The sequence below is a fragment of the Pelophylax lessonae genome (assembly GCF_965119305.1).
Source record: "Pelophylax lessonae genome assembly, chromosome: 4".
Classification (NCBI taxonomy): Eukaryota; Metazoa; Chordata; class Amphibia; order Anura; family Ranidae; genus Pelophylax; species Pelophylax lessonae.
Genome location: NC_138771.1, coordinates 271,604,924 through 271,618,364, shown reverse-complemented (window position 1 = coordinate 271,618,364; position 13,441 = coordinate 271,604,924). Strand labels below are relative to the sequence as shown.

The following is a 13,441-nucleotide window of genomic DNA, read 5'->3' as shown; positions in this document are numbered from 1 at the left end:
TAAAACGCCTATGCCACTTGGAGCTCCTAAAAGCTCTATGTGTGCATGAGTCCATAGAATAACATGGATGGGCGTTCTGCAGCTGCAAAAAAAAAAAAAAAAACGTCTGACGCTGCTAACAGCAGCTGTAAAAACGTCCAGTGTGCATGAGGCCTTAGGCATAATATTTATTTATTTAATTTTTTTTTAAATATGGTCCTACACAATACTATTTACTAGTGAGTTTTTGGCTTTCTCCAGCAACCTTTGGAGTGTTAAAATGGCATTCTTCCCCACAGCAACTGTACTATAAACTAGTAAATACAATGTTTTGAAAAAAAATTACCAATGCTTTTTTCACAAATAATTTTATTTGACCAGAGAACAAAAAGCGAGTTTTTGACTTGCTTAAAAGAAGGTGTTTGGTCTCTTGGTTGTGAAGCGAGGCTTGTGCTGGCGACGCAGAACCCTGTGTGGCAGAGGGAACTTGATCTTTGAATCCTAAAATATATAAAAAAAAAAAAAATTGTTATTTGCTTTGTTTACATTAACAAATGCATTACTACTAAGCTTAAGAACCCCAGTCCAACTTATCTCTATGCTAGAACACATAAGGATAAACTGCCCAGTACAAACATATCTACTAGAAACAAGTATTGCATTGCTGCAGACTGAACAGGTTTACATTTTTAAAGGTTTTGTAAGTAAATATGCACAAATAAGGCACAATTAACAGTGTTGCAGAGAATGAAGTGTCATAATTTGCATGTACTCAAAAGGACAGTCTTACACTTTAAAGCCTCGTTCACACGTGGCTTTTTAATCCATGTGGTGCAGTGTTTTCCTGGCACGGGAATGCACAGGTGTTGTGTGCATCCCTCTGCTTGCCAGTCTTATTGCAATCAATTGGGATGCCCCTGAACGCAACATAGGTGCACCCCCATGGAAAAAAAAAAAAAAAAAAAAACAAAAAAACACGGCCCTGCATGAGGCACGGATTAAAACACCATGTGTTCGGAAGGTCTTACTTGAACATGCTTTCTATACAAGTACTAATTCAACTTCACCACTGTCAAAACACTTCTTTGTTACCATTACAATTTAAAGCAACTATAGCTAAAAATCTTTTACATTAATGCTGTACCTACAAGGCAAGGCCCCTTTCACACTTGGACCATTCAGATCTGCCTGACGGTTTTTCAGGCGGATCTGAACGGATGCCCCATGCATCTCTATGGGGCATCAGATGTCAGCGACGACAGGTCCGCTGACATCCGAGCCATCAAATCTGGACGGATGGAAACTATTTTCCATCTATCTGGCGGATCGGATGAGAACCGACCGCCTCATCTGATTCCCCCATAAAGAAGAGTGGGGACCCGACAGCTCTGTCTCCGCACACAGAAAAAAAAAAAAACAAAAAAAAACTGAGTCCACCGACGGAGCAGCAAGTGTGAAAGAGGCCTAAAGGAAAAAAACAAAAAAAATAAAAAACTTGCTTCTCCCACTGTCCAAGCCACCAAATGCTGCTCTGATCAACAGAAACAGCTGGCTGGCACCTATGCAAACACTTCCAAGTGTGTAGATCTTTTGAGTCCCACACAGCAGTGTTCCTTCACTGACTGCTACATCACAACTGTGTCCTGTAAGGAAGTGGGGATTGCCAGGAGGAGCAAATGAGGACTGCGGGTACACAAGAGACACTCATCTCTTCACTGGCCTAAGTCTGTGCAGAAACCAACTCCTCTTGATCAGAGGGACAAAGTGTATAAGGAAGCAAGTATTTTAATTGGTCAAAAAAAAAAAAAGTACAGTTGAGGGACAGCCCCAATCTGCTTTATTCATGCAAGACAAAGCAACAGGGTAGCTGTATTGCCTGGCCCCCTAGCAGCATTTATTCTTTCCTACACTCCCTTGCTGCCAGAAGCAATGGAAATTCCTATTTGTATTTAAAGGTGCATGCAACTCCCTTTCCACCTATGTGACAATGTTAGGGCATTGCAAAAATCCAACTAGAGCTTACATGCTTGTTTTTCTTGATGGCTAAAGGAGTGATATCAATGCAAAGGAAAAGCATGTGCTCCTAGAGGACCATGCTTTAAAGCACTCAATAGGTCACAAGCCACACTGGCCTTTTGATAAGGACACAAGCTCCAAAACATGCTGCAGCAACTTGCGACATGAATTCTCCCGTACAGACAGACTTGTGTACAAAGACCTCTCCCAAACATTTGCATTTGAATGCAAACTAGTGTTCACCCATAACCAGTCTATACAACTGCTACCATGCTTTCTTTCCTTCTCTTGGAACAGAGTAGGTCTTCCATAATCTAGATGGTTACACAAGGATCCTACTTACGTGGAACTGCTTGATGGCAGGTCTGCGACACTTGTTGGCAGGAATCACCTCAACCTTCATGATTTGAATAGCATGGGCACGAGCACGATGGCGTGCACCCATGTCACGATCTAGAGAAAAGCGAGTGACAAAATTGTGGGATTCATTTTTTAACACATAAAAATTACAATGCTGGATCCAAAATGTGACGGTCCGCTGAAGAACATTCCAAATATCAAGACTTGATCGCCCTATACAACATTTGGAATTCATGAGCGCCTCTAAACCCTAGACTGACATTTGTAGTAGTACAGGTCATATCACTTTTCCAACTTTAAAGAATCTGGGCAAAAGCTACGGGGAAAAAAAAAAAAATCTGATGACTCTTGGGACACTTGCTTTGGCACTCTTCGACTGTTCAACATGTGGATTTTCAACTCTGGGTAAACATTACTTAAGGGTACACCGTTGTGGACAGCTACCTAACCAGAATACGTGCTGTGAATTTAATGCACATGCCAAAATCTTATATCCTGCACCTCATTTTCACCTATCCTTAACAGCATGGTTTGACAGCCAAAAGTGCACTGCCAGCCAAATGGGGAATGTAGATTATGTTCTCTTGGCATACTAGGTACCTTGCTACTAAAAATGTAGTATCTGCACCACACTATTCAAAATGGCAAACCAAGACTAAAATAAAGAGCAAGTAACCAAAAATGTCCCCACAAATACATCACCTAAGGCTAATTTAAAGAAAAGCATTACAGGCTTATGAAATTATGAAGAACTACTTTCTAATTCCTAAATATGGGCGAGCAGACTTCATGGCTAGTTAGCCCTGTCCCTGTGTGCCAAGTTTGAACTAAAAAAAACATAACAGACTACTGATGCAGGAGGAGCAAGCGTTATACCTGCAGCGTGCTTCTTAAACTTCAATTAGCAAGCTGTAGGGTTTTGGGCCCTGCTGAGACAACTCAGACCCAAATACACTGTCCAGCAGGGATGCGTGTCAAAAACGGACTAAAGAATTATTGGTATGTAAAATAGTGCGTGAATATATTTTACAGTATTCTAGTCATTAGCCTGTAGTTACGTTTTTATTTCTCATGACAAATGTTTTGTTCCATACATCTCATGAAATATCTTGTAGTAATGCATTAAAACCCTATGGGGCAGAGCTTTACTAGGTAAGGGCAAATAAGCCTTACTTTATGGTCTTGTGGGGGGCTCATTTTTTTGTGGAGTGGTTGGGGAAATTGCCTCAGCTATTTATTCCTAAACTGGTCATAAATGCACCGAAACAGAATAAGGAAAACCTTATACTCTGGCAGCAGGATTCTCTGCTGTCAGAATTCAATCAGCAGCTGCTGACTGTTGAACAGGAATTTTCAAAAACCTTTAATCTATATATATATAAAAAAAAAAAAAAAAAAAAATCTGTCGAACAGGAATTGCCACACAGTTTAGCCAACAGTGTCCATGTGTAAATTGTAACCAAAATAGTCGTTTAGCAACTAGGTCATACCAGGAGATCCACACAATGTTTGAGGCACATTAAAACACCAGTCAGGAGAGAGAAGAAAAAAAAAAAAAAAAAAAAAAAAAAAAAAAAAAAGGGAGGAGTCTGGCAGTATTCACTCCACCTAAGAGTAACAATTCACAACAAAAATGTAATTACAAGTGTAGAACCTTTAGTTTCACTTTCATGGGCACATCAGCTCCAGAAAGGCGACAAAGTCCTGTTGCTGTGTGCACACCAGACAAGATTATTACACAGAATAATAATCTTTGGGTTTTGTGTGCACCCCTGACATTCAGGGTTAATAAAGTCATGTTCAATCAATTACCTTCACTGCACAATACCACCAAGCTGCAATGTTTATAAAGCATCATTTTTTGAAGCAACAAAAGAAAAACCCCACAAAGTAGTAATCGACTATATCACATTTCAGATTACTTGTCCACAGTACAAAAATCTCTCCAGATGCCTTTGTCTCAAGTGAAAAAGATGAAGTACCAAAAACAAGACTTTCCCACAACATGGTTGTTCACAGGGGGGTCCCTGCTGAACTTCAATCCACCTATGGCCTTGCTTTAGATGCAGTCTTTTGTGCATGCCAAAGGTTTGCATTACTACAGGTCTAGCCTAAAACGATTTCATACCTAAAGTATGGGGATTTTAAAAAAGGTCATATGAATGCCCGTTTAAGAACATTTCATTTTGAGATAAAGTTCTGTGACTGCAGAAATGGTCTATATGTAAAAAAATGCCAAAGTAACTACTTACAGCACTGTGTCACAGCTCCAGCTGTAGTCAAGTCTCTATACTCTCTGTACATATTGTGTGTTCCACTACGGGAGTCATAGCGTAGCCAGATGCCAAAGTTCTTCACCTTCAGTGGAGATTTCTCAAAAACCTGGAAAAGTAATTAGGGGAAAAAAAAATCATTTTGTGCATAAGATCTGTTTAAGTTACTTGCCCAAATTGTTTATTTTCTTGTGAATTGTCCCTGAGGAAAGTGTTTAGCTAATCTACAAAAAACAAGACATACTCTAGCTTTTAAAAAACACAGCCCAAGGTGTTAGCCCTGTTACTTTTGAAAAGATCAGCTTGCAAAAGTATTTTGCATTTGACACCTTTGAGACTACCCAGTGCCTGGTCTCCTACTACATTCAGTGGTTCCTTCTGTCAGCCCCTACATCACTGTGCCCTGTGTAAAAAATAAGGGAGGGCCCAATGGATGAAACCGCTGCATATGGGGGGTTAACCAGGCTATTCAACTCTCCTGGAAGTGCAGGATGCAGAAAAATTAACAGCAAGCTCATCTCTTGTGCAGTGGCACAATTTTTTTTTTTTTTAATAGCCAATATAGTATCCATGCGTACGTTGTAACCAAAATACAATCGCTTAGCAACTATGTCATACCAGAGATCCACACGTTTCATCTTTGAGGAGCAGTAAAATACCAGTCAAGAGAAAAAAAAAAAAAAAAGTCTATGGCAGCATTAACCACCTAAAAGTGACAATTCACAACAAAAATTAAATTACAAGTGTAGAACCTTTAGTTTCACTTTCATGGGCACATCAGCTCCAGAAAGGCGACAAAGTCCTGTTGCTGTGTGCACACCAGACAAGATTATTACACAGAATAATAATCTTTGGGTTTTGTGTGCACCCCTGACAATTCGGTGCAAACAAGGTCATGTTTAATCAATTACCTTCACTGCACAATACCACCAAGCTGCAATCTTTATAAAGCACGGTTATACTATATACTGCACCAACCCTAAATATACAGCAGCCAGCAACAAATTATAATTTGTGAAGACAACGGAAAAGAAAAAATTTGCAGTGCTGTTAGATTGGGTTATAAAGTGCAATGGTGCTAATGCATATAAATATATGCTAACCAAAAACTAGTGCATAAAATATGTGCAAAATCACATAATTACAGTGCTGAAATGTGCAACTTCAAAGTATCTAAATACTTCATTACATAAAGTGCAAAATTGCCTGAAAACCACAAAATTAAGGCAGTACTAGGCAATAAAGTACAAAATTAGATATGGACCACAAACTCTTAAAAATATATATAAAAAATATAAAATGGTATAAGTGATAAAGTGGCTGATGCTGTTAATGTGAAATGCTCATCATAGCATAAAGTCCACAAATTCTATATGCATCTAGGGTTGTCTACTTAGACGAAACGCATCGGTCTACTGCTAAAGCCATCTTTTATCTACTTGTACAAGCGCTATACCATCAAGTCTGTACAAGTGTGTTTCTTCATTTTTACTATTAAAATGTTTTAAAAAAAAGATACACTATGTGAGCTTTTTTTTGCGTGTCCGGAAGAGGATTTCTTGCTGCTCTTACTGCTAGTGGCTATATTCCACATTAGTGGAGGACGTTGAAGGATTGAGCCATTGATCTTTGTATGTATTACTGGTATAAAGCCCATTTATTTCTTAGAAGCCTGAATGACCCAAAAGGTGTATACTTTATTGGGTCCACTACATCTGATAAGCCTTCATTACAGCTGTCCATTGGGAGGTGGTCAAGCACCTGAATTCACAATAGAAGACTTATCAGCACCTTTGAACATCTATGGTGGAATTTGTGGACTTTATGCTATGAGCATTATAACAGCATCAGCTACTACATACATAAATGATTTTGTGGTCCATATCTAATTTTGCACTTTATTGCCTAGTACTGCAGTCATTTTGTGGTTCTTATATACATAAAGTACAAAATTGCATATGTTGCACATTTCAGCACTGTAATTACGTGATTTTGCACTATATTTTTTGGTTAGCATATATTTATATGCATTAGCACCATTGCACTTTATAACTCAATCTAACAGCACTGCAAACTTTTACTTTTCCATAATCTTTATATAAAGCAGAATTTGATTTTTGAGGAGAAAAAACATGTAGTTATTTACTATATTGCATTTCAGATTACTTACTTGTCCACAGTACACTATCTCTCCAGATGCCTTCTTCATCTTTTTCAGTTGAGAGACAAAGTACCAAAAACGAGACTTTGCAACAACATGGTTGGGTGCGAAAATTCGCATACGGTAAAGAGGTGGAACAGGTGCCTTAACAGTAGGCAGACTGCGCCCGATGACTTTGTACTCCCTTAGCTACAAAAGAGAAAGAAAAAAAAAAAATCAGTAAAATGATGGTTACTAATATTTCCATTTCTACAGTAACTGGAAAAGCCTCAACTTATATACAGTTGTAATAATGTCTGAGAGCTTAGAACTATTCAATTTATACAGAAATAGCTGAAAAAGGTCATAAGATTTGTATTACAGAAAAGTTACTATTTAGTAATTTATTGGCTCTCACAATCTACTTGGTCACCTGCTTCACAAGAGAAACCAGCTGAAGTGCAATATAAGCTAAAGAAAATTAGTGGGAACCCCAGAAAAAGGTGTTAAAGCTGAACTGAAGCCCCACTAAAAACAGAGCAGGTAGATTTCTTGCAGAACATACATGCACTGTCTTCTGGAAAAAGAAAAAAAAGAAAAAAAAAAAAAAAAAAAAAAAAAAAAAAAAAGGCCCTACCTGCCTGCACACCATTTGCTCCAGCATTGTAAAGCTTACAGTGCCAGGATGACTGCCTCCTGCGCTGGAGCGATGCCATTCCCTGCTGGCCAATGAAGAGGCCCAAAGACCGGCAATTAAGACGATATTGGCACCGGAACATTGGACAGACAAGTATGGAGACTTTAACCTTTTACAATTTTAGGACATTTAAAGTGGAATTAAAGGCTTTCTACAGACATATGCCTTCACTAATCAGGCAATTTATAAAGTTGCTGCTCTCCCTAGGCTTGATGGAGGCCCAAGCCATGAGAAACAACAAACTATCGTGCCGACTAAAATTGCGTAGTAAACAAGTGAAATGTGTGGCCGTTTTTAACCGTTCTCGCTGCCAGGAACTGTATGGACCCGACATTGGGGAGTTTTTCATACACTACCGGTGAATGCAGTCACTGGGTTTGTGTGTAAATCTGACTAACCGATTTCTGTCAGATAAAAGCAATCCAGCAGCGCCGGGTTGCTTTCATACCCCTGGTAACATCCACTCTCCTCCCTTTGTTGCTGACCAGGAAGCAACATGTAAAATGTCACTTCCTGGTCCCCCTGTCAGTAAGGCCAGGAAAGAATGTATCACAATGCAATCTGCACTGCATTACATTCAGTGAAACACAGGGGAGACATTCAGGGACTTATACCCCTGATGTCTCACTAAAGAGAACGAGGTACCAAAAAAAAAAAAAAAAAAAATATCACACATGGGACTTTGTCCCCAACGCACACATTTTTGTAACTGTAAAACATTGGAGTTACATCCAAGCCACGCACTGACCTTTTCCCCATTCACTGTGGAGCGAGCTGAAACATGCCTTTCAACCAAGATTCTACAAAAGTAAACTGAAGTTCTATATACAGAACAAGCCAAAAAAAAAAAAAAATTCTAACCCTACAACTGGCATGATCAGCAGCTGAACAATGAGTTTTACGTATTTCACTACAAATTTGGGCTTACATGATTTTACCATCAAGAAATCGAACAAAAGCTTTTTGTTAAAGAATATATTGTACATATATACTCTCCCCCCCCCCCCCCCAAAGAGGACAGGACAGAAGAGTTCTGGCATAACGGCTGCTTTAAAAATCACAATTTCAGCATTCTAGAAGCATTCTTGCATACGAGATAACATGCATTTTAAATGTGTTCCAGTACATTTTTTACCCTTTTATTTGGACACTTGAAAAATCTTAGTCCTAATTCAGGACAATGTGCGTTTTGCCACATTCCAGATGCAAAAAAATGCAGCAGGTACTACTTTTGTTGACTGAACTGGAACTGACCACACTGGTGTGAACTAAGGCCATTGGAATACATGGGAAACACGCCGCATGCATTTTTTTTTTTTATGCGGTTTAAAAATGCACAGGAAAAGCAGCCTTAAAGAGTAGCTAAACCCAAAAATAATAATTTTGCATCCTACCATTCACTGAACACGTGGTTTCATTGATTATTTTTAATTCTACCCTTTATTTTTATCTGTTAATCAGCCAGTAGCACGCCTCCTGTCTTAGGCCCCTTTCACATTGGTTGAGTTTTTCAGCTCAGCTGGGAATTTGTCCGCTGATCGGGCAGATGGCTGGTCTGTTTGCTCCGCTTATGCAGAGAGGACACAGACAGCCTGCTCTCCTCTATGGGAGGGCAGATGCTTGCTTCTGTTTACACTAGGGCTGCAACTAACGATTTTCATAATCGATTAGTTGGCTGATTAATTGGATAACCTTAAAGTGTGGTGTATAATGTAGTCAATATGCAAAGTTTAAAAAAAAAAAGCAATTCTTAAATATTTCTATAAATAACCAACTATATGGTTAGGTAGCAAAATCTCTAATCCACTCTACAAACAGACAAAAGAGATATACAGTATGTAGCATTAAGCATAGTATAGCGTGTCCAATAGCAAGGTAAAAAAATAAATAAAAACTTTAGAACCACTCGCTTTCTGGAAAGGACTACATGTCCCATGAGGCATTGCTCCTCACATTCACAGGTTCTCAGGCACTTACTGACATGTATGGATGTGTACTGAGCTGAATGTTTTTCCTGATATGTAAACAAAAAATTCATTCAGTATGCAGGCCAACTAATTATGAAAATAGTTGACAACTATTTTCATAATTAATTAGTTGTCGATTTTCGATTAGTTGTGTTGGCCTTAGTTTACACCCCATGACCATCCAATCCCATTGACGCCTGGGGAACTAATCCCCACCTGTTTTTAACAGATATGAGCAGATGTCTGGTGACATCTACTGCTCCATTTAAGGCAATAGAGGGTCCAATTGGGTCTGCTTAAAAAAAACTGACAAGTGTACCCCATCGGTCTGCCCGTGAAAGCCGCATTAAATTGGTTGTAGGCACAAGGTTTTTTTTTTTTACCTTCATGCATTCTAAGGTAAAAAAACATGTGCGCAGCAGCCCCCCCCCCCCCGACCCAGCCATGTCTACGAGAGCCTTGCTGCGAATTGGCCTTTGGCAGCAGCAGGAGCCATTGGCACTTGCTACTGTCAATCACAGCCAGTGAGCCAATTAGGAGACAGCTGGGGTGGGGCCAAGCCACTGCTCCGTGTGTATATAGACAGCCACGGCTCAGGAGTAGGAGTGTGCCTGGTTGGGTGCCCCCACAGCGAGCACCTGGCAGGAGGGAGGAGCCAGGAGTACTGGCATGGGACCCTAGAAGAGGAGGACCAGTGCTGCTCTGTGCAAAACTATTGCACAGAGAAGTATAACATGTTCTAAAAAAAAAAAAATACCCTAAGGCTTAAATATCACTTTAAGCCTCGTACAAACGGGCCGAATGACAGGCGACATTGGCTAAGTCAATAAAAACCAGCAGATATTCGGCCCCTGTGTATGGCAGCCAGTCATTTGGCTTCTGTCAGACTAGCATGCTGGAAAACCAGCAGCCAACCAACTCCCGATCAGTGCTCTCAGCCAATGGGTCCATTCCCCTGTCAGAATACAATAGCTCAGCAGGGGAGATCACCGTACTAACATCAGATTGTTAGTACAGCAGCTCCAATCTTGTTTTTTTTTCTTCATTCAAACCACAAAAAAAAATAAAAAATCTAGTAGTGTGTACTAGGCTTTAGCCTTCACTCCTCCACTATCTATGGAGACACAATGTATCCACCCTGGGGACAGCAGCACTGTCAACCTATGCAAGAGGGCAATGTTGGTTATCTAGTGGATTTAGATAGATGTTACATACATGACTTAATGCACAACTCAAGCTAAAAACTTATCAAGCAGTTATATCAATACTTTCCTTTCAATGTGAAAATTATATATATATATATATATATATATATATATATATATATATATATATATATATATATATATACACACACACACACACACACCTATATCTCTCTATGCACCCGTCAGTGAAAAATATCACTTTTGATGGACAGTTTGGTCTGTCGAGAGGCTGAAAAACAAACATACTGGACAGATCATCAGGTAATAAAACTATATTACAGAGGGGACTACCAGCTGTGGGTGGCCCTGTCTGCACCCCCCCCCTCATATTACAGAGGGGACTACCAGCTGTGGGCGGCCCTGTCTGCACCCCCCCCCCATATTACAGAGGGGACTACCAGCTGTGGGCAGCCCTGTCTGCACCCCCCCCCCATATTACAGAGGGGACTACCAGCTGTGGGCAGCCCTGTCTGCACCCCCCCCCCATATTACAGAGGGGACTACCAGCTGTGGGCAGCCCTGTCTGCACCCCCCCCCCCATATTACAGAGGGGACTACCAGCTGTGGACGGCCCTGTCTGCACCCCCCCCCCCCATATTACAGAGGGGACTACCAGCTGTGGACGGCCCTGTCTGCACCCCCCCCCCCCCAATATCCTTCAATCTAAAGATGAAGGGAACCAGGTGGAAAATGTATAGTTAAACGACATTTACATCTAATCAGACTGTGCCAGGTATTCTAAAGAGACACCTCTTAGAGAAATAGGGTGGCAGCCATTGTAAATGTCAGTAGTCTGGCTGTCATGCCAATCCAGGCCATGTTTTCTTAAAGTGAGCAATGCTTGTTTTCTGAGATCAGAAAGTGAGATATATATATATATATATATATATATATATATATATATATATATATATATATATATATATATATATATGTGTATGAGTTGAGGAGTCTGCAGCTAGAGCACATGGAAGTTCACACATGTACTCTGAGCACATCAGCCTGTGCAGCGCCCCATAGGCCAGCGAAGATGATTGAAGTCCCTGATCTCCCTCAGGCCTCTCATTCCAGCACATCCCCGGCCTGGAGTCTACAGGTCCCCCACGCCGCTCTATGGGAGTCACACTGGATATCAATAAAGTAAAGTATTCTACACACACCATCCCTCCCCGGACAGCCCATCTCCCCCCCAGCCCCCCGGTCATGGCCGCATGGCTGAACTAGAAGCCGCCATGATGTAGGCCGCGAGTGTAGCCAGCTCCTTCCGAGGCCATAAGGCACGGGCGGGCGTCATGGAGCGAGGCTGCCACTCTGTGAGGGCCCCTGTAGCACATTCCGGCCGACCCCCCTCCCGTCCAGCCCCTCCAGGCCGCGATACACCGATAATCCTTACAGCGCCAGACGCCTTCATGCTGCCTCAATCCCTGCCGCCGAGCGAAAGGAAGTGGAAAGGCCAGCGCTGCCATACGTCACCCAGCACGTTTTCGCCTATTGGCTGGCTGAGAGCTTCGCGTGTTCATTGGACGAGCTCACAGTCAGTCATCCTCTGTCTGCGAGACTCTCTGGCTTATATATGTGAGATCTGTGGTTGGTGCACACTGCTAGGGATGAATGAGCTGGAGAGTTGTCTAATGTCTCCTGTCTCCAAAAACTTCTCATTGGTTTGGCAGAGACATGTTGGTACTGGGTGTCTTCCTAGGGTTATAAGGAAATGGTCATTTATTGAGGTTATTTTTGCAGTGGAGACTGTGGACAGGCCCATGGTGTGAAATACTGGGGAGGGCCAGGAGTGAGAGCCTGGATGTGACACCAGAAGATGGTGTCACATTATGAAAGAGGAGTTCTAGTCTGGGGGAAAAAAGTTAAAAGCAGCTACAAATACTGTAGCTGCTGGCTATTAATATAAGGACACTTACCTGTCCTGGAGTCCGCAATTTCCCGGATCCAATCCGATTCCTCCATCAGCTCCAGGTGCAGCCTAGGGTTCTCACCTCATCCCTTTAAAACCGAACACATAATAATTACACAGGTTCTGTGGCTGATTAAGGTGGTAATTATACTCACTTAGTGCCTTATCTGCATTCAATTAACCCCAGAACCTGTGTAAATAATATGTGTTCTGTTTTAACCACTTATGCCCCGGAAGATTTTACCCCCTTCCTGACCAGGCCCTATTTTGCGATTCGGCACTGCGTGACTTTAATGGACAATTGCGCGGTCGTGCGACGCTGTACCTAAACAAATTTGACGTCCTTTTTTTCCCACAAACAGAGATTTCTTTTGGTGGTATTTGATCACCTGTGCGATTTTTTTGATCATGCGCTATAAACAAAAAAAGAGCGTCAATTTTACAAAAAATAACAATATTTTTCACATTTTTTTATATGAAATTCCCCAAAAAATGTAAAAATCTAATTTTTTTAACATTTTAGGCCAATTTGTTTTATGCTACATACTTTTGGTAAAAAAAATCGCAAAAAGCGTATTTTGATTGGTTTGCGCAAAAGTTATTGCTTTTACTAACTAAGGGAAAGATTTTTGTAATTTTTGTTGTTTTTTTTTAACGCATAATGGCGGCGATCTGCAATTTTTTTTTGCGGGACTGCGACATTGCGGCGGACAGATCGGACCCTTGACTGACATTTTTGACACTTTTGGGGTTACCGGTGACATTACTACAGTAATCAGTGCTATACATATGCACTGTTACTGTAAAAATGACACTGGCAGTGAAGGGGTTAACTTTTTGAGAGGGAGGGGTTAAGTGTGTCCATAGGGGCATGCTTTTAACTGTGATTGGC

General features: G+C 41.0%; 1 protein-coding gene across 1 annotated transcript; it reads right to left on the bottom strand.

Annotated features, from left to right (window-relative positions):
- Positions 1-331: 331 nt before the first annotated feature.
- On the bottom strand, positions 332-12,173 carry LOC309555248 (large ribosomal subunit protein eL20). Its single transcript, XM_082257147.1, has 5 exons — positions 12,034-12,173; positions 6,799-6,978; positions 4,608-4,737; positions 2,339-2,448; positions 332-480 (listed from the first exon to the last, which is right to left on the bottom strand). The coding sequence occupies exons 1-5, from the start codon at positions 12,049-12,051 to the stop codon at positions 388-390; spliced, it is 531 nt and encodes a 176-aa protein (XP_082113273.1). The 5' UTR covers positions 12,052-12,173; the 3' UTR covers positions 332-387.
- Between the last annotated feature and the right edge of the window lie 1,268 nt (positions 12,174-13,441).